At 39.6% G+C, this 26912-nt stretch overlaps 2 protein-coding genes across 2 annotated transcripts in view; one reads left to right on the top strand and one right to left on the bottom strand.

Moving 5' to 3' along the window:
- Window positions 1-1286: 1286 nt before the first annotated feature.
- lbhl (LBH regulator of WNT signaling pathway, like) lies at window positions 1287-10190 on the bottom strand. The gene is made up of 4 exons (XM_060878309.1): window positions 9886-10190; window positions 5518-5599; window positions 4166-4442; window positions 1287-2686 (listed from the first exon to the last, which is right to left on the bottom strand). Exons 1-4 carry the CDS (start codon window positions 9942-9944, stop codon window positions 2616-2618), a joined length of 489 nt encoding a protein of 162 aa, XP_060734292.1. The 5' UTR covers window positions 9945-10190; the 3' UTR covers window positions 1287-2615.
- A 4695-nt stretch (window positions 10191-14885) lies between these two features.
- Window positions 14886-26912, top strand: part of LOC132851424 (carbohydrate sulfotransferase 8-like) — an 88614-nt gene continuing 76587 nt past the window's right edge. Inside the window, exon 1 of the mRNA XM_060878310.1 lies at window positions 14886-14948. The gene's annotated coding sequence lies outside the window, so the exon portion shown is untranslated. The remainder of the gene's footprint in view (window positions 14949-26912) is intronic.

A 26912-nucleotide genomic window follows, 5' to 3' on the forward strand; every position in this document is an offset into this window, starting at 1 on the left:
TTAGCACGTTCGCCTCACACCTCCAGGGTCGGAGTTCGATTCCCGCCTCCACCTTGTGTGTGTGTGGAATTTGCATGTTCTCCCCGTGCCTCGGGGGTTTCCTCCGGGTACTCCGGTTTCCTCCCCCGGTCCAAAGACATGCATAGTAGGTTGATTGGCATCTCTGGAAAATTGTCCGTAGTGTGTGAGTGCGTGAGTGAATGAGAGTGTGTGTGTGCCCTGCGATGGGTTGGCACTCTGTCCAGGGTGTATCCTGCCTTGATGCCCGATGACGCCTGAGATAGGCACAGGCTCCCCGTGACCCGAGGTAGTTCGGATAAGCGGAAGAAGATGAATGAATGAATGTTATTTGTTTGTTTGATCATTTCAAATACATTTTGATGCACTGCACTGAAAATAAAAATGTAAATATAGACGCAATGATCTAGTAATTCCGATTTTGTATATATTTAGGATATTGTAATGTATCCTAAAGTATTGGGGCGTCGTGGCCTAATGGTTAGAGAGTCTGTCTCCTAACCCCTAAGGCTGTGGGTTCGAGTCTCGGGTCGGCAAGGCACCGAACCCCCAACTGCTCCCCGAGCGCCGCAGCATAAATGGCTGCCCACTGCTCCGAGTGTGTGTTCACAGTGTGTGTGTTCACTGCTGTGTGTGTGCACTTTGGATGGGTTAAATGCAGAGAACAAATTCTGAGTTCGGGTCACCGTACTTAGCCGTATGTCACATCACTTTCCTTTTTCATTTCCTTAAATAAAGCATAAAGTTATCTTGTATTGTGATTAATCTATAAAAAAATAGCTAATTTTGGATTTTCATTAAACGAAGAACAACATTTCACTTATATGTTTTCTATAAAATAAAAAAAGGAGAAAAGGAGAATTGATTAATCAAATCTATTAAATGTATTAAAGCAGCAATGACAATTTCTCTACCATTGGCTCGAGCTCTGAATGTAGTAAAATAAGCTAACGCTACCAGACCTGACATTGTGTAGCTGGTAACCATAACAGTCCTTCATGACTGCTTACACAAAATGCTTGCACTGTGCTGCGTGTTTCTCAGTTCACATTTGCACCAATCAGTTTTTGTGTACTGTTTTGTTTGGAAACTCAAACTGTGGCTTACCGTTAAGGTTATTTTATGTGTCAAGATTAAAAGTGAACAGAGCTAGAGTTTTTATTCCTATAGTATCACAGAAATTATAACAAGGTCAGACAGTCACTAAACAAAAAATATGCTGGTATTCGAATACCACAAAGTACACACAGAAACTATTTTGTCTCACGGTTTTATTAACGTTTACAACAATTCTATTATAATTATTAAAAAAAAAAAAAAACACACATTTTACATACACTTAGGTTAGATTGATTGGTTGACTGATTGATTGATTGATTGATTGATTGATTGATTGATTGATTGATTGATTAATTGATTTTCCTTTTTTGTCCATTAATAGTAGCAAAGGCCCAAAGGAACCTAAGTGTAACAACAGCTGAAAGGAAGCTAAATCCTGTTAGTGGCAGCGACAGTAGCAAGCAAACTTTTTGCAAGCTAATAGCAAATGAACTAGCTAATATAAGTTAATTAGAATCATATAAACTAAATGATTTACCTGGTGGTCAAATGGTGGTTAACATAATTAACAAAATACAAGGATATGCAAGCTAGTTTCTCTTTTTCTACAGATCCCATGGAGATTGTATCAGCTCCAGTTGGATTTCATGCCATGAGTATTTTGGACATTTAAAGAGAAGATTCCAACTCCATGTGGTCTTTAATTACAACAACCTCCTAATCAATACACAATTGTCAGACTGTATCTGACTGTAGAAAAGACATTATTCATAACAACACTCTTCCTCTTCCATCTAAAAGATTTATTCTTGCCGTAGTCGTCTCAGTCACCTCAGACTTGCTCATTAGGGATAAATACAAACACATTTAAATAGAAGTCTAATATTAATCTTGAACTTCTGTATAACAATAATCTCTTTTTTTTACTATTGTTGATTGTTAAAAGCGCTTTGCAAATAAAATTGAACTGAATTTAATTTATTGGCACAGACATTTTTGTCTAGCTACTTATTGGACATAGGTAGTTAGCTAGGATTTGTCTTTACAGTGAATTCAAATATTATTTATTTTATTTTTTAATGAAGCTAAAGTCCTTATTAGAGTTGCCGGTTCCGTAAAACACAACAGATTTTCTGTCATTCAGCGAATTCTGACACAACAGAATTATTTCATTCAGAAAAACATGTGTTTAGGAAAAAAGAAAGTTATTTTTTATCATATTTACTAAGACAGGTGACTTGCATAGATTAAAAAGGTCAGTGAAAGAGGAACAGGAAATGGAAGTTGCTGTGATGCGCAGAATATGTGCCGTTCTCACAAATTGCGCAGTTCTCTGACACACAAGTAGGATGATTGATGTCATGGAAGGCTTGTATTAGTTCCTCGTTCAGAATGCAATACTGAAGACTGAAGTCAGAATTGTTTACTGGTGCTTACTTAGTACAAAATTAAAAAAAAAAGAATTAAGAAAAAGTTCTTTAAATTGGACCAAATGTGTTTTTGTGACCAAGGCAAGGGCTGGAGTGTGATGCAGTTGTTCAGTTTAATGCAGGAACATTCTCAGGAAGAAGTGTTGGGGTGTTATCTCTGAAATCATCTGTCTGAAGCTCTGTTAAGGGAAGTAAAGAATAACAGAGATCAAAAGATAGCAGAAAGAAAAGCATTTTTTTTGTGTGGTAATTTTAGTATGAAAGCTGGATTGACCTAACACCAGGGCTGCTAACTTTTGAGTTCAGCTTAGAGTGAGATTTTGGGGGGCGGGGCTTATGGAGGGGCGTAGTTTGGTGTGGAAAAAAATACAAACACAAAATCCTTGCATTAGCATAAGTGTATTAAGTATATATTGATTGTCAATTAGTATCAAGTATTTGGTATCTATACAAAATTTCTTGGGAGATTTACTCACTCAATCACTCATTTTCTACCGCTTATCCGAACTACCTCGGGTCACGGGGAGCCTGTGCCTATCTCAGGCATCATCGGGCATCAAGGCAGGATACACCCTGGACGGAGTGCCAACCCATCGCAGGGCACATGCACACACACTCTCATTCACTCACACAATCACACACTACGGACAATTTTCCAGAGATGCCAATCAACCTACCATGCATGTCTTTGGACCGGGGGAGGAAACCGGAGTACCCGGAGGAAACCCCCGAGGCACGGGGAGAACATGCAAACTCCACACACACAAGACGGAGACGGAATCGAACCCCCAACCCTGGAGGTGTGAGGCGAACGTGCTAACCACTAAGCCACCGTGCCCTCCAGGAGATTTACATTACATTTAAATTTCACAACCATTTTACAGAAATAGGATTAACATGAGATTAACATGTTCACAGATTAACATGTGCTCTATTGTAAGTGCTGGTGGCTGATTTTGCAGCCTTAATCATTGATTTGGATGCAGGTCCCACTTGAAGCATGGCTCCAAGTCTGCCATCTTGATTGTCATTAGAGATGACATTAACTACTAGGCATGTCCAGATATTTGTCATCTGGAAATGCTTTTGTACTGTTTTTTATGATAAAGTTATGTAAAATAACTGCTCAGTGCTGCAAAACAAACAACTCTGCTAATGCTAACTTAATTCTATATAAACTATATAACAGCATAGACCTGTTAGTTACTAGACTAAACTGGACGGAGACACGGAGCACCCCACTGACCTCCCTGCGTTCACAATTCACACGGTGCAGATGGGAGGGAGAACGGCTGACTACACAGTTTATGGGAATAAATTGTGTATTTCCCTCACAATTGTCACAAAAAAAACTCACTACACTGACTGTCTGGTCTCTCTGCGCGTTGCTTTGAGAGATCATGTGGTGCGATTTGTTTTCCTTCACTGCTGCACGAGTCTGCGTGAGAATATGGGGGTGTGGCGTGAGAGCGTGAGAGTTGGGTTAATTGCGTGAGAGTTGGCAACCTTGCCTAACACATATTTTACTTTTTTATTTTATTTACACAATAGAATTGTAATTATTACAATGATTAATATTATTTGCATAAACCTTGGCCATGCATGGAGATATTTTGTTGTAGGTGTTTGCAGTAGTAATGTGAAGCTATCAAACACACCCAACAGGGAGGTGCTTGGCTGATTGCTGATGATGATGGACTCATCCTCATCTTCCTCCCCCCAGTCAGCAATGTTAGCTGGCGGGATACACTGCTCCAAAAACAGGTCGTCATCCTCAGAGTCTCCCTGCTCCGGAGGCCAGCGCAGCTCGCCGCTCTCCACCTCACTGATGTCTGTTGGCTCCACCACGATGGAGGGAAGACGCTCTTTCCCCTGAGGGACACATACCAGAGTTCCCTCTGGGTGCAGCACCACCTCCACCGGGTCTGGAAAGATCTGCGGGGATGGATAAAATATTCTTTTTAAAATCATGATAGATAGATAGATAGATAGATAGATAGATAGATAGATAGATAGATAGATAGATAGATAGATAGATAGATAGATGGATGGAGGATGGATGGATGGATGGATGAAGGGATGGAGGGAATGGAAGAATGTACAGACCGACAGAAAGATAAATGGATGGGGGAACAAATGTATGGATGGATGGATGGATGGATGGATGGATGGAGGGATAGACGGATGGATGGATGGATGGATGGATGGATGGATGGATGGATGGATGGGTGGGTGGATGGATGGACAGATAGACAGACAGATGGATGGATGGATGGATGGATGGATAGACGGACGGATGGATGGATGGGTGGATGGATGGACAGATAGACGGATGGATGGATGGCTGGATGGATGGATAGACAGATAGACGGACGGATGGATGGATGGATGGATGGATGGATGGATGGATGGATGGATGGATAAACAGATAGACGGACGGATGGATGGATGGATGGATGGATGGATGGACAGATAGACAGACGGATGGATGGACGGATGGATGGATGGATGGATGGACAGATAGACAGACGGATGGATGGATGGATGGATAGACAGATAGACGGACGGATGCATGGATGGATGGATGGACAGATAGACAGACGGATGGATGGACGGATGGATGGATGGATGGATGGATGGATGGATGGATGGATGGACAGATAGACAGACGGATGGATGGATGGATGGATGGATGGATAGACAGATAGACGGACGGATGGATGGATGGATGGCCAACCCTGGAAATAATGGAGCCATCTATACATAATGCAAAAGTCCAACAAAGTATTAATCTTAACACAGGTTTATGACCCACTTGGTCTTCAGATCTGGTTAGAAGAATGTGTGGTTTAACACTGGAGATGTTGGAACAGATTAAAGCAGAAGAAATGAGCATGGGCATAAAAATGAATAAGGTTGTTAAGGTATAAAAACTTTTACTTTATTTTTGTCTGTATAAGTGTTTTGTTTTTTGTTTTTTTCATTTTATACTTCATAATTAAATATTTACCTGAAAAGGCAGTTTGTCCCGTTTTTTCTGCAGTGGAATTTCATACATAACCGAGTCCAGGGTTGTTACATCCTCCACACATCTATTTAAAATAAAAAAGGAAGGAAGAAAGGATTTTATTAGAGCATGATGACTAAGTGAAAAAAAGACATGAAAAGATCACGTGCAGAGGTTGTGTGATCACGTTCACAAGTCTTTCACAACTCTAAGATACGCAGCATGCTTTTTCCTGTGTGGAAAATATTCTCACATTACACTTTCCTATGATTGGCTGCATTGTCTGTCCATCAAACTTAAGAATCAGGGCCTTCGCTGGTCAAGATGAACTGATATGTTAATCTGTCTAGAGTCCCAGTTTCTATTTATGTGCCTGTTGTGTGCAGGCAGGATTACGCTGCTTAGATTACTCATTCAAGGCTTAAGCAAATCCGAACAAATTACACTATGTCACAGTCATTTAATTGACTACAGTTCATTTGCACGAGAAATCCGAAGCTTAAGAAAGACAGGATAAGAATCTAACATGACTGAGTCGTGACAACAGTCCATGGCTGTAAATAAAACACTTCAAATTGTTGGGAAAGGAGAACAAACGTTAGTCACATGACCCTGCATGTCACACTCTCACTACTGTAAGTACTCACACATGTTTCCACTAATCAGCATTTAGTTTAAGGTTTCTGTGTATAGTCTTGTCATGTTTTTGTTGCTGTCATGCCTTGTTTCCCATTTTACCTTCCACGGCTTTGCTTCTAGTTGCACATTTTTGGTTTGACTTCAATTCCCTGACATCTGTTAATATCGTCAGCCCTGTAGCTAGACTCTGGTCTGATGAGTTGCCTTTAGCTCAATCATTTACATAAATGTGAATGGATGTAACTCAGTAAATAGGATCTGTGGAAAAAGCTGAGCTGGTTCATGCTGAGAACATTGGAGCTACTGAACTACCAATTTTTTTTCGTAGGTGAACTGATCAATAGGCTCTGCTTAGTTCAAGATTCTGGATCAGGATTTTGGATGTTTTGGATGTAAATCATTTTTCATCAGATCCTATTGAGGGAAGAAATACAAACCAAGGCCAGTGTTCATGAACTTTCTTAGTGCAAAGAGTTCCTCCTAGTGATGAAATTCTAATGAAATTCTTAGAAATGTGGGCGTTTCCTGTTAGAATTAAAGAGGACATCCTAGTAAAGATAAAAATTATTGATAAAGCATCTTAACCCTTAAAAGAGCTCATAAGGTTAAAAAGTGTTAGTAGTAGTGAGGATGACTTTAAAAGGATTAAGATTTTCTTTATGAGGAGAAAATGACTGAAAGGTGAAGAGGAGAAGAAATGTATTGTATATAATATTTAATAATGATAGTGAGTTAATAAGATGATACACATCAGATCGTGTAGAGATTATTAGATTTTGTGACCAATCATAATAGAGGTAACATCTCTGACACAGTGTGTATATATATACAGAGAAAGTGAAGAAATGCAGAAATGCTGTAGCGGCAGAAATGATAGAATTTGTCGCTATGACATTTCTGCTCTGTGTCTGAGATGTTTACGTTTATAACATACAGATGTTAGATCATCTCTAATACGATCGGGTCACGAAAGTAATCCCTACACGATTATAGTCTCAAATATCTTAACATAGGGACAAAATAAAGGTTTATAACAAACCAGATTTTAAAAGTGAAAACAGAAGTTATTACTTTAATGTAACTTCCATTTTTATCACACGTTCATCATTTATGTGGGTGAGTGGATCAGGACATTTCTTCTGTTATAAACCTGACTATATCACTTCCAAATCCAAATGTAGTTCGCTCAGCTCAGGTTACTGTGTGTGCAGAGATTGTCCCCAGGGTTTCAATGAGTTCTATACATTGAATACATCAGTGTGTGAAAGCGAGTCCATGATGCTCTGCATGTCATTTCTCCCATCTCGCTGGTGTGGTGTGTGGAAAATGGTGTATGGTTTATCATAAAATGATAAACACTGAGTTAAAATATAAACTGATTCAGTATACAAATGGAAAAAGCTTCTTTTAATGCGATAACGACTTTCTGACACAGCAAGCACGATTAAGGGTTGAAGTGGAAATGGAAGTTCTTAGAGTCGAAAACAGAAAAAGAACTTGGCTTTCCTGTTTTTCTTCCTGTGTTGGTTTGACTTTTCTTCCTTATTTGGTTTGACTTTATCTATCTATCTATCTATCTATCTATCTATCTATCTATCTATCTATCTATCTATCTATCTATCTATCTATTTATTTATTTATTTATTTATTTATTTATTTATTTGTTTGTTTGTTTGTTTGTTTGGGTGGGGTGGGGGCTTTCTATGAGTCTATGCTGGATTATTATTATTATTATTATTATTATTATTATTATTATTATTATTATTATTATTATTATTAATAATAATTTCTTTTGTTATTATTTTAATTCTTTCTGTACAATTATTAGATTTTGAAAAACATTAGAAAAGCCCAAACCAATCATTCTGCAAATATAAAACCACTTAAAAAATAAATAAATTGTTTTTTTTACAGCTGCCAACAAACGTGAATATGAACAGTATACAGAATTCTTCAGTAGGACTGTTTTAAACTTTTCAAACTATCCCAACATTATTAACTCTATTTCCTGGTATCTCATTTGCACCTCATTACACTTAAATGTGGACATCATTACCAAACTGCATAGTGGGGGGAAAGAAGAAGAAGAAGAAGAAGAAGAAGAAGAAGAAGAAGAGGAAGAAGAAGAAGAAGATTATCAGTACAATCAGTACAATCTACAATCTAAGTAACTCCACCAGCTATGCCTGAAAGCTCATTGTGAATGGAAACACACTGAGGTTGCATGTTTGCATCATCAGATAAAATTTTAAACTGAATGATATCTAGTTTAAACATATTCACACTATCTACATACACTGCTAGGGCAATTCTACCATTTAAAGAAAAAACAGGAGTTATTTGTGATCAATTTAAACTCGCTTGGCTTTTTTAAGAGCTCTGTACTTAGTCTCAATCGACTTGGCTCAAATTTTACTTCAACTTTTGACTTCTTTGGTTTGTTAATTTATTAGTTCAGAACATATAATTATACAACCAATACGTTCATTTTTTTAAAATGAATATTCACTTAGATCACAAGCATCCGTGTAAGCAGCTTGCTTGCCGAGTCATAAATCTCCAAAGTTTTGAATGTTAAAAAGAAATGTAAAAAAAAAAAAAAAAAAAAAAAAAAGGAGGCCACTGTTGTTATTGTGTTGAATTGTGGTAAAGAATCAGGCTTATGTAGGGTAATAGAGCAGGCTTATGTAGGGTATTAGAGCATGCAGGAAAGAATTTGTTCAGCTGTCACTTCCCACGAACCAGCCAGATCTCCATCAGCTACTGTACTTATCAGTAAGGGTGAAGGCTAACACATGCTTTCTCTGAGGCATGAGAAGCAAAATGCTGTCTGCTGTCTTTCTTAGATGCACACAGACCCAAAACTGCTAGAGTTACTGTGATTGACAGAAAAGAGAGAGAGAGAGAGAGAGAGAGAGAGAGAGGGAGCTAGAAAGAGAGAGAGAGAGAGCGACAGAGAGAGAGAGATGTCTCTTTTTTAGATTTGATTTTCTTTTTGCAAAAGAGTCATGCATAAAATGAGTAAAAATATGCAGATTTATTAATGTTACACTACTATTACATTAATGCTTTATCGATAATCTTCAGTACATTCATAATATTTTTTGAAATATATAATCTTTTTTTAGTCTGCGCAAAAATAAGCAGATGTTTTCCACATTAATAACTTTAAACATATCAGTAAGGCAACCCAGCATGTCGTGTGAATGTCACATATATCACACAACCCCCTGCCATCGAAGCTGGAGTGAAGAACTAGATTAAATCCGGCCATATCCCTATGTTGTTATTGCCAAAGTCATTAATGAGCTCAGGCAACACACACACACACACACACACACACACACACAGAAACACACCACACACAACCGTAAGCACATGGCCCAAAAGTATTGACACCCTCTATATTACTCTATATTCGATGAAAACTGTTCATCTTCCTCCTGACCTCTGCATTAAAAACTGTGAATAAATAAAATATAAAAACAAATACTGTTGCTAATGAAAAAAAGAAATAAATGAATACTGTAAAGCTAGAAGTGCTGTTGTGATTTCTTTTTCTCTTTTCTCTGTGGCTCTTTACAAGATGTAATTTAAAAATCTTAATTCAATCTATTAAATATTACACAACATGACTCTCTCTCTCTCTCTCTCTCTCTCTCTCTCTCTCTCTCTCTCTCTCTCTCTAACTCTCTCTCTCTCTTTCTCTCCTGTAGCTCAGAGGTGTCCTACCCTGTGGAGATACAGGCGTCCTCTGCTATGCTGCCGTGCTCCATACAGGCTCTGTTCATCCAGCTAATAAGAAAAAAAGGTTCAGGTCCAGCTGAGGAGCTCTGTGGTCTCTCTGTATTAAGACCTGGGGTGATCCGTAAACATGGGAAATGAAGATGAAGCTGAGACGTGACCTGCAGGTCAATATTCAATATTCCTAGACTCTCTTCCCAAATACAAAAGCAACCTGTTCATCGTCAAATGTACAAACTCTGACACTTTTTTCCATTCATCTGTCTCTCTTGAGTCCTCTCCCACTCCCTGGTCTTTTCAGCGCTCTCTCTCTCTATCCCAGCAGAAGGACGTTGTAGAGGAGCAGGATTAGTGACAGAGCTGATTAGAGATGTGAGCAGATGATTACCAAAGCTGTGCTGCTCTGCTTGTGCTGTATGGTTCTTCCAGCTGTATTGACTTCTGGAGGAACTTCATCTGATTCTACCTTTTAGCACAACAAGCTCAATTAATCAGCTCCAAACTGTATCACTGGTGATGAGTTACTGTAATTTTATACATAAATTAAACTGATATGTTTTTATGTATTTAGTCGTCACTTATAATACAAATCAGGTGTACTATGGAGGTATTCGGTATATATATACATATATATGTGTGTGTGTGTGTGTGTGTGTGTGTGTGTGTGTGTGTGTGTGTGTGTGTGTGTGTGTGTGTGTGTGTGTGAAGAAAGTAATGAATAAATCAAGGTTACAGAATGTTTCTCAAATCTGGTAGACAAAACTACTACAAGCTCGAGAGACCCACTGAGTCTAATGTTTAACTGTGTGACTCCTGTGGCCCGACTGTGCCCTAAAATCACCCTAAAAAACTGAACCCCTGTAGACGCCAACACACATATACACACTTTTTTTAGCTGAAGAGAAGCTAACATCTAATATCTGTCAATATCTGTTGCATGTTGTTTCTTCCATCGTTTAAATCATCTGATCAACAATTCACACCTTCAGTCCTTTTTATTTTCATAAACATAGAAACATAAAATGTTTATTCACATAAACATTTCATTTTCATAACCATATAAATGTGTGTTAGCATAGCCATGCTAACACACATTTATACCGACTGTCCCTGGCTTGTCTGCCAGCGAGCTGATACGATAAATTAGTGTGATTCTGTGCTAGCAGATATAAAGCAGAGTGTTCAGGCTTACACTAACAGTGAATTAGCTTTAGCCAACATCCTTTAAATCCTAAACGTCCTTTGTTCATCTGTTGTCCTGCAAGCACACACGTGCCAGGTTCACTATAGGAAAGTGTGTCAGGGCTTGTAAAAGGAAGTGCACTGATCAGAGCACCTATGCTAAGCAGATTGTAAGATTTAAAGCTGAAATAAACCACTTAGTTTTACGGGGCGCGGAAAATAACACCTTGTAACTCCAATGTTTCAAACTCAGGGCCATGTATAAGCAAACTGATCATGTTTAATAGTGAATATGATAGATTTCATACTAGTTCACATTAGGGAAATTATGCATATGCAATGGACAAGAAAAAAATGCAGTGTTTTGTTTTTTAGTTAAAATTCTTGATTCGCAAATTACAAAACTTATATCAATATCAATACTCATATCTTTACTACCTCCATCTTCTGGCAAATATTAACTCTGCTTCAACTCTAAACTTGTAGCATTTAATAACAAACTGTAATGAACCGCACCAATGAACTTTTATTATGTAGCTTTGTAGAAGCCAACATTCTGTTTTCCTATTTAAGCTTAGACAAAAATTTATCAATAGTAACTCCTCCTAGGGCTTTCGAGCCACATGCACCAAATTCAGAGACCCTGGTCTGAAGTTTGTTGCTATTACTTTTATAAGCGATCTGAGTACCGGTACTTCCGGTACTGGGTCTCAAAATGGCCTTTTTTCCCATAGACTCCCATTATAAAATTTGGAGGTTTATAACTCGGCAAGCTTTCGAACTATCTACACCAAACTCGGCCAGCTCCTTTAGGGTGATACTCTGAACAAAGTTTTAAATTGGTGTACCGACTGGCCTTTCGGTTGTACCGAAGCCCCGCCCCAAAATATGCAAAATCAAAAATTAGCACAACATGGACATGTGACATATCAAAACACTCAGCCCAATGAGGGAAACTTCCTCAAGAGTATTCAGATGATGTCACATGCTTGTCTCCACTTGCCTCCAAATGTTTTGGCACCCTAGCTTTCTGTCCACTTGCTTCTAAAAGCAAAACTGTCCCTTATGTCCACTGGCCTCCATAAAGCACCGGCCTTTGCGAATACTTGCTTCATCAAAGCCAACATCAATGTTTGTCACAACAAACTTTACAGATCTAGTTAACATTGATAGCACCTTGACCAAAGGGTCCTTTATAACCAATTTATTATTTATTATGTATTTCATTTGTTCCTCCTTTTTTTTCCTGGAATACACATATTAAGGTATAGATTATTATTTATTTTTTTTGTACCATAACTACCACCATCTGGTAACCAGCATCACCTACAAAACACTAGTGTGTTTGAAATAGCAAGAACAGGTAAAGACGTACAGGATGTACAGTAGTCTCGCCTCACACCCAGTGCTCCTGGGATAAGCTCCAGATCCACCATAACCAGGATAAAGCACATACAGAAGAGGGATGAACAGATGAATAATCCGATTATTTTGAAATGCAAATATGTTGATAATTAAATGAATATAATCAGAACATAATCTCTGAAGTTTGTCCTGAGGTCAAAATCATGTGACTTTATAATAAAAACCAGAAACTGGGATCTTCCAGCTTATAGAAGCACTTATACAGATGATGGAAGACAGGATGTCCTGTTTATCTGGAAACTTTTTGTTCAATGCTGTCAACTACCTCTACATTTATTAAATACCCTGGAGATGCTAGAAATTTCATATTTTTAATTTTGAATTTGTCTTTATTACATGTTAGCATGCAGGTAATAAATCTGTGCTGAGATATAATCAGTGCATCCGCAAAACTAAACTGTATAGTATAGTATTTAAAGTCAACATTTCACCAACAATTCGATTTGATTTTCCTTTTGCTTTTATTCCTAATTTTTGTTAGCTTTAGCTTGTGTATGAGAAAATTGCAAACCACTGCAAAACCGCTCCTGGCCACACGGGGGCGCATGGAGTCCAGCTGATAAAGTTTGTAAGGAAAACTTTTAGAATAGAAAAATGGTTGAAAAGAAACTTTTCTTTAATTTAAAAGCTGCTGAGGTGATGAATCACCTGTGTTTCTCCACATGTATTTCTTTGATAATGACAGTATAGTTATCAATAATATCACCTTAACTTACTTTTAAAGTACAGTATATTACTGTATGATCTGTATGTTAAAATATTAAGAAGGATTTCACACCAGTTTGTTTCTGGACAGTGGAAGGAAACTTCATTATAATTATTATAAGTAGTTAATTTAACTCTCTGTGTGTTTGTACGTGATCATTGTAAGTCACTAATTGTAAGTGATGATTGTAAGTCAATTAATGAAGTCATCTAAACCCTAAACACAGGTCTATACGAGACGCCAATAAACAAAAATAGATGTCCCAAAATAAATAACCTTTAGGGCCATTTTTTATTTTATATCATGATGGAGAAATTGACAAATAAAAAGTAATTTTTTTTTAATATTATATGAATAGGGGATGCTTTATGCATCTATATACAATAAAATTCTTGTAAAATTCAACAAGTAAACATTTCACACAAAAATTATAAATATACTTTAAATTAGTATACATAATGATAATAATAATACATACATACATACAGCATCGCACAAATTTATACTGTATAGTAAGAACATATGAAATATCCAAAATGGCTGTTGAAAGAGATGTATTGATCTAATAAATTGCAAGGATGGTCGTGGAGAGAGATGGCCACATGGACAGAGACGGACATTTTTCTCGGCCTACTGCCTGCAGGATGAAGCTGTTTTTGAGGCTAGTAGTGTTTGTCTTGATGCTGCAGAAGCGTTCGCCAGAGGGAAGAGAGGAGTAAAGTGTATGAGCCAATTGCAAGGCAGCCAAGATGATGGACTGTGCCCTTGAAAGGCATTTGGTGGTGAAGACGTGCAGGAGTGACAGAAGCTTATTAGCAAAGCCTTTTATACAGGTCTTGCAGTCAGAGCGCCCTTTAACATCACATTCACTTTTACCATAAACAGTGGGAGGGAAGTCCACTGTGGGGGCTGAAAATATAAAGTATGAAGAAAACATCTTCACATGAAGAAACACCGGATTGCAGTGTATTGAATGATGACTGGTTTGGGAGTCCAGCTAATCCTGTCATTATCTTTTGATAGATAGATAGATAGATAGATAGATAGATAGATAGATAGATAGATAGATAGATAGATAGATAGATAGATAGATCCTTTACAAAATAGCAAGTTCACAGTTTCAGACCGAGACTTAGAGAGAGAAAGAGAGAGAGAGAGAGAGAGAGAGAGAGAGAGAGAGAGAGAGAGAGAGAGAATGAGAGAGAGAGACACAGAGAGAGTGAGAGAGAGAAAGTGAGAGAGAGAATGAGAGAGAGAGAGAAAGTGAGAGAGAGAGAGAGACAAAGAGAGAGAGAGAGAGAGAGAGAGAGAGAGAGAGAGACACAAAGAGAGAGAGAGAGAGAGAGAGAGAGAGAGAGAGAGAGATGAATAAAGATGGCCGTGCTGGAGGTAAACGGCAGTTTGAGTTGTGTGTTTATGGGGCAGCTTGTTTTTGCCTGTCAGTGTTCACCAGAAGCTGAACGTGATTCCAAACAACAGCATCTTTTCTTCCAGACAGTTTTCCTCACGTTCCCGGTGGCGCCCCGTGCAGGAGGAACAGTGGCGCGTGTCCCAGGGAGCGCAGCGGTGCAGTTCTCACTGGAACACGATCGTCTTCCCGCTTTGTGGAATAGAGCAGAGAAACAGGAGGGAATTTAACATCGCATCTTATTGGGAAAAAGCTGAACATCGCGAGTCATCGATCCCGGACAGCGCGCGCACCAGCTCGAGCCCGCAGCCCGGCATTCACACCTCGCAGGTAAACTTCCAACTGGAGCTGTTTCCTCAGCACCAGTGATGAGATCACAACTCTCCTTATCATTGTGGCATCTGACATGAATTGTAGTTGTTTGTTTTAACGGTGCCGTTTTTATTTATATCATATAACCGGTGGTCGGAAAACAAACCCCATCTCAGCTCTCACGGTTCCGAGAAACAATAACGTAAACCTGATAAACACACAACGCACGTGGGTCACGGTTTAACTGTGCAACATCACAGCAGAGAACAAACACCTTGCGATTTATGGCACAGGTTCCCAGTCCTGAGGAACCTCCTAGATAAAGTCTAGATAAACTTCATGTGATGCTCCACTAAGGCAAATAAAAAGACCACTAAATTAAACTCCCTATGAAACTTCTGAACTGTTTTATACTGAAAAAAAGTCATTTGTTTTAGGGATTGTGTTGCTATTTCTTAGTTAGTGGTGTTTTCATGTTATTCTCATGAAACATTAGTGGTTATGGAAAAAAGGCAATGCAGAGATTCATTCATTTTCTACCGCTTATCTGAACTACCTCGGGTCACGGGGAGCCTGTGCCTATCTCAGGCGTCATCGGGCATCAAGGCAAGATACACCCTGGACGGAGTGCCAACCCATCACAGGGCACACACACACACACACTCATTCACTCACGCAATCACACACTACGGACAATGTCTTTGGACCGGGGGAGGAAACCGGAGTACCCGGAGGAAACCCCCGAGGCACAGGGAGAACATGCAAACTCCACACACACAAGGCGGAGGCGGGAATCGAACCCCCATCCCTGGAGGTGTGAGGCGAACGTGCTAACCACTAATCCACCGTGCCCCCCTGCAGAGATTCATTAAAAAGTAAATACTAGCTACTAATGACTTTATATCCGTCAGCAAAATTAAGTTTTATTTTCATTATTTTTGAGAAACGCAGTGAAGGACTGGCGAGATCTGGTGAGCACTTTGAGAATAAAGCGCTTTGGAAAAGCAGATAACACTGTGTATGGAAAACAGAGGGAGAAAAAGAGGTCAAGTTTCCCTATTTTCATCTCCTCTTGTGCAGAACTCTTAAAACTGTAACTCAGAATGAGGACGTGAGCACCAGGTGCCGGATGTGGATCATCAGAGGTGCTGGAACACACCAAACTCAATTACTGTAACTGATTACTGCTTAATATGGCAGTGAAGAACAGGAGGGTGTTGGAGCGTTGCTGCAGTCATGGTACTAATAGAGAGGAAAATAGGTCTCACAAACTCTAATATGATGGATTTATAGCCTGTTCTGTACTTTTACTCGTCCCACAGTTCATTCTTTATTCTGATTGGTCAGAAAGTGAGGATTAATTTTCTATTACAGAACCTGTGACATTAGCGAGCTCAAAGACAAACCCCAGGTTTATATTAAAACACTCATTACTCAAGTCCTCTGCAAAAGATGTGCTTTATTGTGAGGAGAGAACCTTTCTGTTTATTTTTATTCCTTAATCACTTTAGAGAAAGAAAAATAAACAGATATTTATAGCTGCTGTAATACAAGTGATAACAGGAACTCATTAGTATTGTGGATGTTCTGCATCATTAAATATAACTATAAATGACTAAAAAAAAGTCATGTTTTCAATAGAAGTCAAGTTTTGACTAGAAATGTTTGCATTGGCAAATTGTTGAAAGAAGAATAAAATATTGAATTGTATGATTATTAATATTAAACAATAAAATATGTGCTTTTACTGGAAATTAAATAACTTAAGAGTTTTAACATCACCCAGCCATATTTCCTTCCTTATTTAATTGTTGTCTCATTAGATAATAAGTGTCATTAATTATACGGCTTTGGGATTTAAAGTTAAACATATAGTAATGACATTAAATGAGTAAATATACATTTTACCTTGTAACTAATAATTTAACTAAAAGCAAAGATCACTGACCAATTTTTGAAGGATTGGAAGTTGTAAACTAATTTTTCTTTTTCAGAATATCAAAGCACAAATATCCGTAATTATGAACTACTTCAGTCGACTTGATTTTTAAATACTTTCATGGATTTTATAGCTGCGGTTCTTTCAGACGTTAGTGATACTGAAAAATATGTGGGAGATTGAACTATGCTGAAGTTAACACTCCATGTATTTGATCAGTTTTACACATTTTTATACTGTAGTGCGATTTTACATGTGTGTGGTGTTTATTTAATGAGTTTTACATTACTGGACTACTTTAGTTAGCAGCCATCTTGATTCCCTCAAGCCCAGTACTGGTGTGATCAGCTTCTGGGTTCCTTACATACAAACAGCATAAACGGTTCTTTCCTTCACTTCATGTGGCTTTTAAATAAAAATATTTGGACACAAGTCTGTAAATGGAGCCACATAAACAGTCGGCATGGCAGATTGTTAGCCTTTGTATCGGGTGAAGTATGTATTACAGTCTATTATATATTGCCACAGTGGAAAGGAGGTCACAAATAACAAGGCTTCATGCCACCGTAATATAAAATCAATACTTTCTCACACGCTTCTGTCCGATTCTGTCATCCAGTGCAACGTCAAGGATGTTCTGATAAACATAGTGCAAGTTCGTAGTCTATATATGTAGACCATCCATCATACAAGACAATAAAAGAAGATAATTTACATATTAAAACAAGCACTTGAATGTACAGATTGTTAGATCTCTTATCGCTGAGGTTTTTTATCAGATTGTCCATCAGATTGACTTTGGTGTCCAGCTGTGAAAATCTGTCACTAAATAGAGAATGAATGGATCTGACTGGTAGAACGGTTGGTAGAATAAGGTTGGTGTGTTTATAGCTCCTGTTATTGAGGACAAGTTTCATCAAACTGAATGAATAATTTCATCAAACTGTGTGAATAATTGTAGTGTTGTCATGGTTACACATTGTCATAGACCTGATGATATTTGTTCTGCTTAGAGATTGACAATGTCATGTACAGAATAGGGTCAAAGATGTGCCTCACTTTGTTGACAAATTACTGAGAGTATTTTGCACTCGATTCTGGGTTCATGCAGGGCAATAACATGGTGAAAAATAGGTGAACCACCTCTTGGTTCATCTCATGATCCATGGTACGACCCTGAGCTGAGTTACGGTCTCTACAGAGTTTGGCACCTGGTTGTTCTCAGGTGCTAATTGTTGCTCTGATGCATTGTGGCCCTTGTTTTTTCTTTTTTATCTCTGTTGCCCCCAGAAGCTCACTCACTCACCCATTTTCTACCGCTTATCCGAACTACCTCGGGTCATGGGGAGCCTGTGCCTATCTCAGGCGTCATCGGGCATCACGGCAGGATACACCCTGGACGGAGTGCCAACCCATCGCAGGGCACACACACACACACACACACACACACACTCTCATTCACTCACGCAATCACACACTACGGACAATTTTCCAGAGATGCCAATCAACCTACCATGCATGTCTTTGGACCGGGGGAGGAAACCGGAGTACCCGGAGGAAACCCCCGAGGCACGGGGAGAACATGCAAACTCCACACACACAAGGCGGAGGCGGGAATCGAACCCCCAACCCTGGAGGTGTGAGGCGAACGTGCTAACGTTCTAAGCGAACGTGATAAGCCACCGTGCAAATTAGGAGTAAGTTCTATCACTGAAGGACAGTCAGTTGGAAGGTTCTAGAAAGGGACTTCACTCCTCACTGAGTAGGAAATACAGGCATCAGTTGTTTTCGGTAAAATCTGTGCAAGCAAAAAGATTTTTTTTTGTGTGTAGTATCGAGAAAGATCACTGTGTGTTTGTCTCAGGTCATGGATATGTTTCTTGGAATTCTACAGAGAGCAGAATTTGATGTCATTGACCTTATTGAGTGAAAACACACCTGGGATACAACAGACAATGTGTGGCCTGGTTTAGATCTCATTTATCAGAGTATTTCCTGTTTGGTAGCATGACTGGCAAGTAGGTTAATAGGGTCCAATGAGGAACAGACTGTTGCTGTCATCCGTCTCCTTCACAAGGCCGTTTCCATCATCATACACTGCTATAGCTTTACCTCGATGACTTAAATCATGAAAAATACGAGTATTTTATAGTGCCTTTGTATTATTTTTTGTATATAATCTGAAATCTATCCTTGAGCAAATTTGTGTCTGTAACCCATATAGAAAATGAGAAACGGATCAGAGGAGCGTCTCTTCACACACATGCACTCGCGACATGTCCTTGAGACGATGTGATGACATTTTCTGAGAAATGCTCAGCTGGATATAACTCTAAAGCACACACAAAAAAAAAAATCCCTTGAGCTGCCTGCACCTGGCAACCGAGAGAGAAGTGACAGTGACATCCCTCTGAATGCTAAATCAAAGGCACAGCGCTTGGCTAGGCATGCTAATGCAGACTAGATGTAACCTCGCAGGCTTACATGTTTTATTAATGCCGTGCTGGTTAGCATGCTGTCTGTATATTACTGTATATACTGTATATATTTAGAATTTTATAATAAGAATTTTCAGAAAATAGTGAATAGTCTGTAGTGCAGACAACAGAACATGTAGTTAAAGCACTTAGCTTTGTGATGCAATAGATGAGAAAGCGTATCAAGTGCGTTCGGAGGAAGAAAGCTGCAGCTTTAGGGTTCAGGTTATTATGGCATTAACCAGATTGTCCTACAAACAAAACTTATTAGCAAAATTTTAAACAAAAATTTATAGTTCTGCTATTTGTCCTTTTGTTTGATTTGTACTCTGAGCTGATGGTGTTTGTAAGTCCCTTTACTTTTTAATTGAATTTGAAGAAAAGAAAAGAAATAATCGACACATTTTTCATTATTTCACTCTAGAAGTGTTACACAGGCTTAAATAAATGAGCCTAAATGAAGGTTAAGTGTTTAGTAGTCAGCTACGCTAATACGTGGTGTTATGAGTCTACAGAAATAAGAATATGAGTTTTATTATAAAGGGTGTTCCAGTCTCAATGTGGCATTTCGACCAGTCAGAGCTGGCAAAATGCTAGTATCATTAACAGACCATTGATAAAGTGCTAAACTATATCTAGCATTAGCTGTCTTCGCTGATAAGATGAGATAGATAAGATGGCTAAGTGTCTGGCTAATGATGGCTAATGCTGGCTAAAGATGGCTAATGCTAATTCAGCTTCATGTTTTTATCCGTTCCAGTTGGGTCCATTGGAGGTTTAACACCATTAAACTGAGCAAAAACATTGCCAACAAAATATCCCAGTAGTTTTTCTTTACATACTTGTCTCGTTATATGCCTCCAAATCTGAGTGTGTGAACATTGTCAGATTTATGAACACAAAAGTATAAGAATATATTTCCATTTTCAGGGTTTATAATTGGGATGAAAAGAAAATATGGTGATGTACTTGTAAGTGTGTATGTGCAAGGACGGGTTTGGATAATGGCTCTTGTGTGTGTGTGTCTGTGAGTGTGTGTGTGTGTGCATGTGTGTGTGCGTGTGTGTGTCTTTTATATTTGGATCAAAGTGCCATCATGGCTGCAGGCAGGGTGAACTGAGAAAGAGCAGCATGTGATTTTTTTCATGATTATTTCATAAATTCATAAAAGGCTCAGAGCTGCGTGGAGGTCAGCGCTTAAGGAGAAGAAAGAACCATCTCTGCTTTTGCTCTTTGCCTTCTGTTTGATCTCTCCCTCGCTCTCTTACCCCCTTCACCTTCTATCCCTTTACAAGTAAACACACTTTTAACTTACTTTTAACATCAGTGTTTACTTTTAACATCAGTGTGTTACTGTTGCTGTTACTGGTGCATGACACCTACTGACTTTCTGCCAGTTTTCTGCCAACTGTTTCTTGTATGGCTGCAGCTGATTGGTTCCACAGGTCAGGAGCAGTGTATTTTCAAATAAATGTGCGGATTAATTAGATTTTAATAGTTTAAATAAAGTGCAGAGGTGTATAATTCACTCTGTTTTCTTTAAGAGTGTTGAATGATGGGACTTATTTGAGATTGAGTTGATAACTAGGGGTCCAAGCACTGAAAGAGCCAGCAGGAGCCTAATATTTTATCCATTCATTCTTCTTCAGGAGCCACTTTATCATGGTCAGAATCACTGTGGAACCCCTTGAACACTAAGTATGGACTTATAGTTACGGACGTCGTCTAATTTCATCCAGGATTCAACAAAAGTGACGAGGATGAATTTGAGACTCGTATTCACGGGAGTTATTCGGACCATTTTTTTTCTTTCTTTGTGCAGTGGCAGAGAGGAAATTGTGACTGAACACCTCTAATTTTACAATTTAATAGATAAAAAGAAATAAATAGATCGATTAAAAAATGTAAAAATGAAATGGATTATATGTCTGATGTACAAATGACATTTAAATAGCTTAAACACATCAGCTCAGTTTATGGAATTTATCAGACACTGTTTTCCAGAGTGACTTACAGAAGTGCTGTAAAGCCTCTAAGAATAAATCCGGATACTGGTTCACTACATCATGGATTAGAAACACCATCAGTCTGAAGACTCTGTTGAGAGGAAATACAGCAAGAAATACACACAGACATTTAAAAAACAGATGTAGGTCTTTACATGTGGTTTGAAGACAGCCAGGGACTCAGATATTCTGACCATTAGTGGAAGTTCATTCCACCGCATGATGTCACAGTGTGAAGATTTTACTTGGCCGGTTGGTAGAGATGTGTATCGGTTAAATAACCGAGTAAGGTTGGTACAGTAAGTCGGATAGGTGGAGATCTACTAGTCCAGGGTGGTGGACTACTGATTGGAAGGATGTGAGTTTGAATCCCAGGATCACCAATCTGTGCCCCTGAGCAATTGCCTTAATTCTAATGCTCAGCTCTATAAATGAGAACTGTAAGTCATTCTGGATAATGAAATGGCCTTGTTCTGCTGTGCCGTGATGTGGAGCATCGTACAGTCAGTACCCTCTCGATATGGCAGACATTTTCTGACTGGTGTCTCACCTGAAGCAGTCTCTCACCTGTCTCACCAGACGATGTCTTCACACTGCAAATCATTCAGTCTGAACACATGAGAGAGTGTCATTGTAGCCGCTCTTCTCTACTGTCTGTAGGGTTGGGAATTAAAGCGTCTAGTTCGTTTTATCAAATTAAGGAAACTCGACACTGCTGGAAATTACGCTTTTATGTTGGACTTTACACAATGTATAAAGAAACTTTCTGTTACGTTGTCAGTTTAATTATACCAACCATTTTACAGACATGATGGAGCTTAATGATGGCTGTGTCGTTCCCTATATATCAAATAATATAGCCAGTCATCATGGCAAAAAATCTTTATTGTGCCAAATCCGTAATCATGGTATAATCAGTGCATCATTTCATAATATGTTTATATCATTTTGTAGCTTTTTATACGTGTAGACGTGTGAAATTCTATTACGGTCTTCCTTTACTCACAATTAATATCGATATGTAGTGTTTTTTGTTCATATACAGGATTAAACACTAAACTGTACACTGCTAAGAGCTCATTAGAGTCATTAATATCAATGCATATCAATAAATATGTAAAACTGATGCTATAAGTTATGTATGATTTGTTCTGCTTCTATGTAGTCGGTATGCAGTTAATGTGGCACAGCCTAGTGTAATTTAATATGAAGTATAATGTATGAGGGGGGCACGGTGGCTTAGTGGTTAGCACGTTCGCCTCACACCTCCAGGGTTGGGGGTTCGATTCCCGCCTCCGCCTTGTGTGTGTGGAGTTTGCATGTTCTCCCCGTGCCTCGGGGGTTTCCTCCGGGTACTCCGGTTTCTTCCCCGGTCCAAAGACATGCATGGTAGGTTGATTGGCATCTCTGGAAAATTGTCCAAAGTGTGTGATTGTGTGAGTGAATGAGAGTGTGTGTGTGTGCCCTGTGATGGGTTGGCACTCCGTCCAGGGTGTATCCTGCCTTGATGCCTGATGACGCCTGAGATAGGCACAGGCTCCCCGTGACCCGAGGTAGTTCGGATAAGCGGTAGAAAATGAGTAAGAGAGTGAGAGTATAATGTATGAGATATGGCTACACATACGGTATAACTGTAATGTTTTACGTATGCTCAGTGTGTACGAATATACGGTTTTTTTTTAGAGCTGTTGTATTCCACCAGGGGGCAAAGTATTGAATAATTTAAAAAAACAAAAAAAGTGTCAGGAGTTATTGGGAGAATCCCTAGCGTGATCACTAGGGGGCGCTGGCAGAAGTTTTATGTATATATTATTGTATTTATTCCCATGTAGGTGGTGCCACGCCCTTTCCTATTGTTTTTCAACCATCATTTCCTTTCCCTTGATGCATGGCTCTATATAAGTTTGCTATGTAGTCTTTGTGGTCACCAGTCATTGTTTCATGTTTGCACGTTACGATTGGATGTGTTTAAGATTTTCCTGGTTTTGTTATGTTTTGTTAATCATGTTGTATTTGTCCTGTGTTTAATGTACCTCTCCTCTCCTTTACTTTTTCTTTTACTTTTGTAAATTAAATTAAAAATAAGGGACAGTTGAAAAAGCAGGAAAACGTTAGGAAAGGACGTGACACCGCCCACGTGGGAATAAACCCAATAATATATAATATAAACCGTTTACCAGCGTCCCCGAGTGACCTGGCCAGGGATTGTCCCAATAACTTCTGACAATAAGCTAAATATTTGGTTTCATAATGCATCCATTTGTCATTCCGAAAAAAATGCACAACAAATGAGGTTTTCACAGCAACAGTGCCTTTTTGAAACTATTTTTATTGGTAAATTAAATTTGTTTTAGTTCCAGGTTGTAGAACTCTAAAATGCACGCTTACAACCTCCAGGTTTCTTCTACATATCATCTCAGGGGTGTTTTCCTTCCTGGAAACACCGTTGCAGTGTTGAGAAATGTGTGTGTTCATCCAGGTGTGATGGTTACTGAATTATTCTGCAGCTCTAAAGATGTTCACTCAAACACGGTTTTAGATCCCAGCAGGAGTCTGAAGCACTCATGCCAACAGAGAAGAATAAAGTTCATCAGATTAACAGCAATAATTGCAGTGGTGAACATAATAATCTAAACTGTAATGTAATAAATGTAACAGCAGAGTTTGCCCCATCAGTGTTTTATTCATTCAGACTGTTAAATAGTCTGCAAAGTGAAATACTGAAGAGTGAGTGAGTGAGTGAGTGTGTGAGTGTGTGAGTAAATGTGTGAGTGAGTGAGTGTGTGAGTGAGTGAGTGAGTGAGTGAGTGAGTGAGTGAGTGAGTGAGTGAGTGAGTGAGTGAGTGAGTGTGTGAGTGAGTGAGTGAGTGAGTGTGTGAGAGAGTGTGTGAGTAAATGTGTGAGTGAGTGAGTGAGTGAGTGTGTGAGTAAATGTGTGAGTGAGTGAGTGAGTGAGTGAGTGAGTGTGTGAGTAAGTGAGTGAGTGAGTGAGTGTGTGAGTAAATGTGTGAGTGAGTGAGTGAGTGAGTGTGTGAGTGAGTGAGTGAGTGTGTGAGTGAGTGAGTGAGTGAGTGTGTGAGTGAGTGAGTGAGTGAGTGTGTGAGTAAATGTGTGAGTGAGTGAGTGAGTGAGTGTATGAGTGAGTGAGTGAGTGAGTGTGTGAGTGAGTGAGTGAGTGAGTGTGTGAGTGAGTGAGTGAGTGAGTGTGTGAGTGTGTGAGTAAATGTGTGAGTGAGTGAGTGAGTGAGTGAGTGTGTGAGTGAGTGAGTGAGTGTGTGAGTGAGTGAGTGAGTGTGTGAGTAAATGTGTGAGTGAGTGAGTGAGTGAGTGTGTGAGAGAGTGTGTGAGTAAATGTGTGAGTGAGTGTGTGAGTGAGTGAGTGAGTGTGTGAGTGAGTGAGTGAGTAAGTGAGTGAGTGAGTAATTGTGTGAGTGAGTGAGTGAGTGAGTAAGTGAGTGAGTAAATATGTGAGTGAGCGAGTGTGTGAGTGTGTGAGTGAGTGTGTGAGTGAGTGTGTGAGTGAGTGAGTGAGTGAGTGTGTGAGTGAGTGAGTGTGTGAGTAAATGTGTGAGTGAGTGAGTGTGTGAGAGAGTGTGTGAGTAAATGTGTGAGTGAGTGTGTGAGTGAGTGAGTAAGTGAGTGAGTGAGTAATTGTGTGAGTGAGTGAGTGAGTGAGTAAGTGAGTGAGTAAATATGTGAGTGAGCGAGTGTGTGAGTGTGTGAGTGAGTGTGTGAGTGAGTGAGTGAATGAGTGAATGCGTGAGTGAGTGAGTGAGTGAGTGAGTTTGTGAGCAAATAGGTGAGCGAGTAAGCGAGCGAGTAAGTAAGTAAGTGAGTGAGTGAGCAAGTGTGTGAGCGGGTATGTGAGTGAGTTTGTGAGTAAGTGTGTGAGTGAGTGAGCAAGTGTGTGAGTGTGTAAATGAGTGAGAGTTACACAGTGCAACCAGAGGGAGTTATTTAGACAGGGCTAGCAAGTAATTAATTCAACTCAATTTATTTGTTTAGGACTTTTAACAATTCACATTATCTCTAAGCAGCATTACAGAAGTTTAAAATGAAACCCATTGATCTCTAACATCTATCCATAATGATCAAGCCTGAGGTGACGGTGGTGAGGAAAACCTCCCTGAGATGATATGAGGAAGAAACCTTGAGAGGAAACAGACTCAGAAGTGAACCTCATCCTCATTTAGTGACACTGGACAGAAATAATGTCAATGTAAATAATGTCCTTTATACAACAGTTTATAGTCCAGTAGAATTGAGCAACCAAGAGCTCCTGAGGAACTAACAGGTCAGAGTCATTACTGAGTTCATTACAGAATTAACACTAATTCCTTCCTGCTAAAGTCTTCAGATGTTTACTGATGAAAACCCGAGCACACAATTACAGGAAACAACTAGAACGTACATTTCCTGAAGAAAATGTGAATGGTGCTTGCACGTGGCAAATCCCGGAGGCTAGTCGAGACGAGCATGTGACGTCATCTGAATATTCTTGAGGAAGTTTTCCTCATTGAGTGTTTTGATATGTCACATGTCCATGTTGTGCTAATTATTTATTTTCACGTGACATCACGTGACATCACGTGACATCACGTGACATCATCAGAATACCTGTGAGGATGTTCCCCTCATTGTTGTGAGTGTTTTGATATGTCACATGTCCATGTTGTAAAAAGTTTTTTGATTTTGCATATTTTGGGGGCGGGGCTGCTGCAGAACCGAAAGACCAGTCGGTACACCAATTTAAACGTTTGTTCAGAGTATCACCCTAAAGGAGCTGGTCGAGTTTGGTGTAGATAGTTCGAAAGCTTGTCGAGTTATAAACCTCCAAAATTTATAATGGGAGTCTATGGGAAAAAAGGCCACTTTGAGACCCGGTACCGGAAGCACCGGTACTCGGATCGCTTATAAAAGTAATAGCACACCTCTCCTCAATGAGCCGGTCGATTTGACATGTCATTCATGGGTCTAGGACAAAAGCTGCGGGACAAGTTACACGCCGAAGTTTTGTCCGGCACAATAGTAATAATGTTGCTTTGCAAGCACCATTAATAACCATACTGTATAATTACATAAACTGCCCCTCCTCGAACCGCCACCTTATTGTGGTGGTGGGGTTTGCGTGCCTGAATGATCCTAGGAGCTATGTTGTCTGGGGCTTTCTGCCCCTGGTAGGGTCTCCCAAGGCAAACAGGTCCTGGGTGACGGGCCAGACAAAGAGCGGTTCAATTCCCCCTTATGAAGAAGTCAAAAGCAAGGTCCGTGACGTCGCCCGGTATGTCGCAACCGGGGCCCCACCCTGGAGCCAGGCCCGGGGTTGGGGCTCGCATGCGAGCGCCTGGTGGCCGGGTCTTACCCCACGGGGCCCGGCCGGGCTCAGCCCGAAGAAGTGACGTGGGGCCGATTTCCTGTGTACCCACCACCTGCAGGAGGAACCGTAAGGGGCTGGTGCAATGTGGATTGGGTGGCAGTCGAAGGCGGGGGCCTCGGCGACCCAATCCCCGCACACGGAATCTGGCTCTAACCGGGAGGAGGCCCCGTGGAAGACCTAGGA

Source organism: Tachysurus vachellii, chromosome 9 (assembly GCF_030014155.1).
Source record: "Tachysurus vachellii isolate PV-2020 chromosome 9, HZAU_Pvac_v1, whole genome shotgun sequence".
Taxonomy (NCBI): domain Eukaryota; kingdom Metazoa; phylum Chordata; class Actinopteri; order Siluriformes; family Bagridae; genus Tachysurus; species Tachysurus vachellii.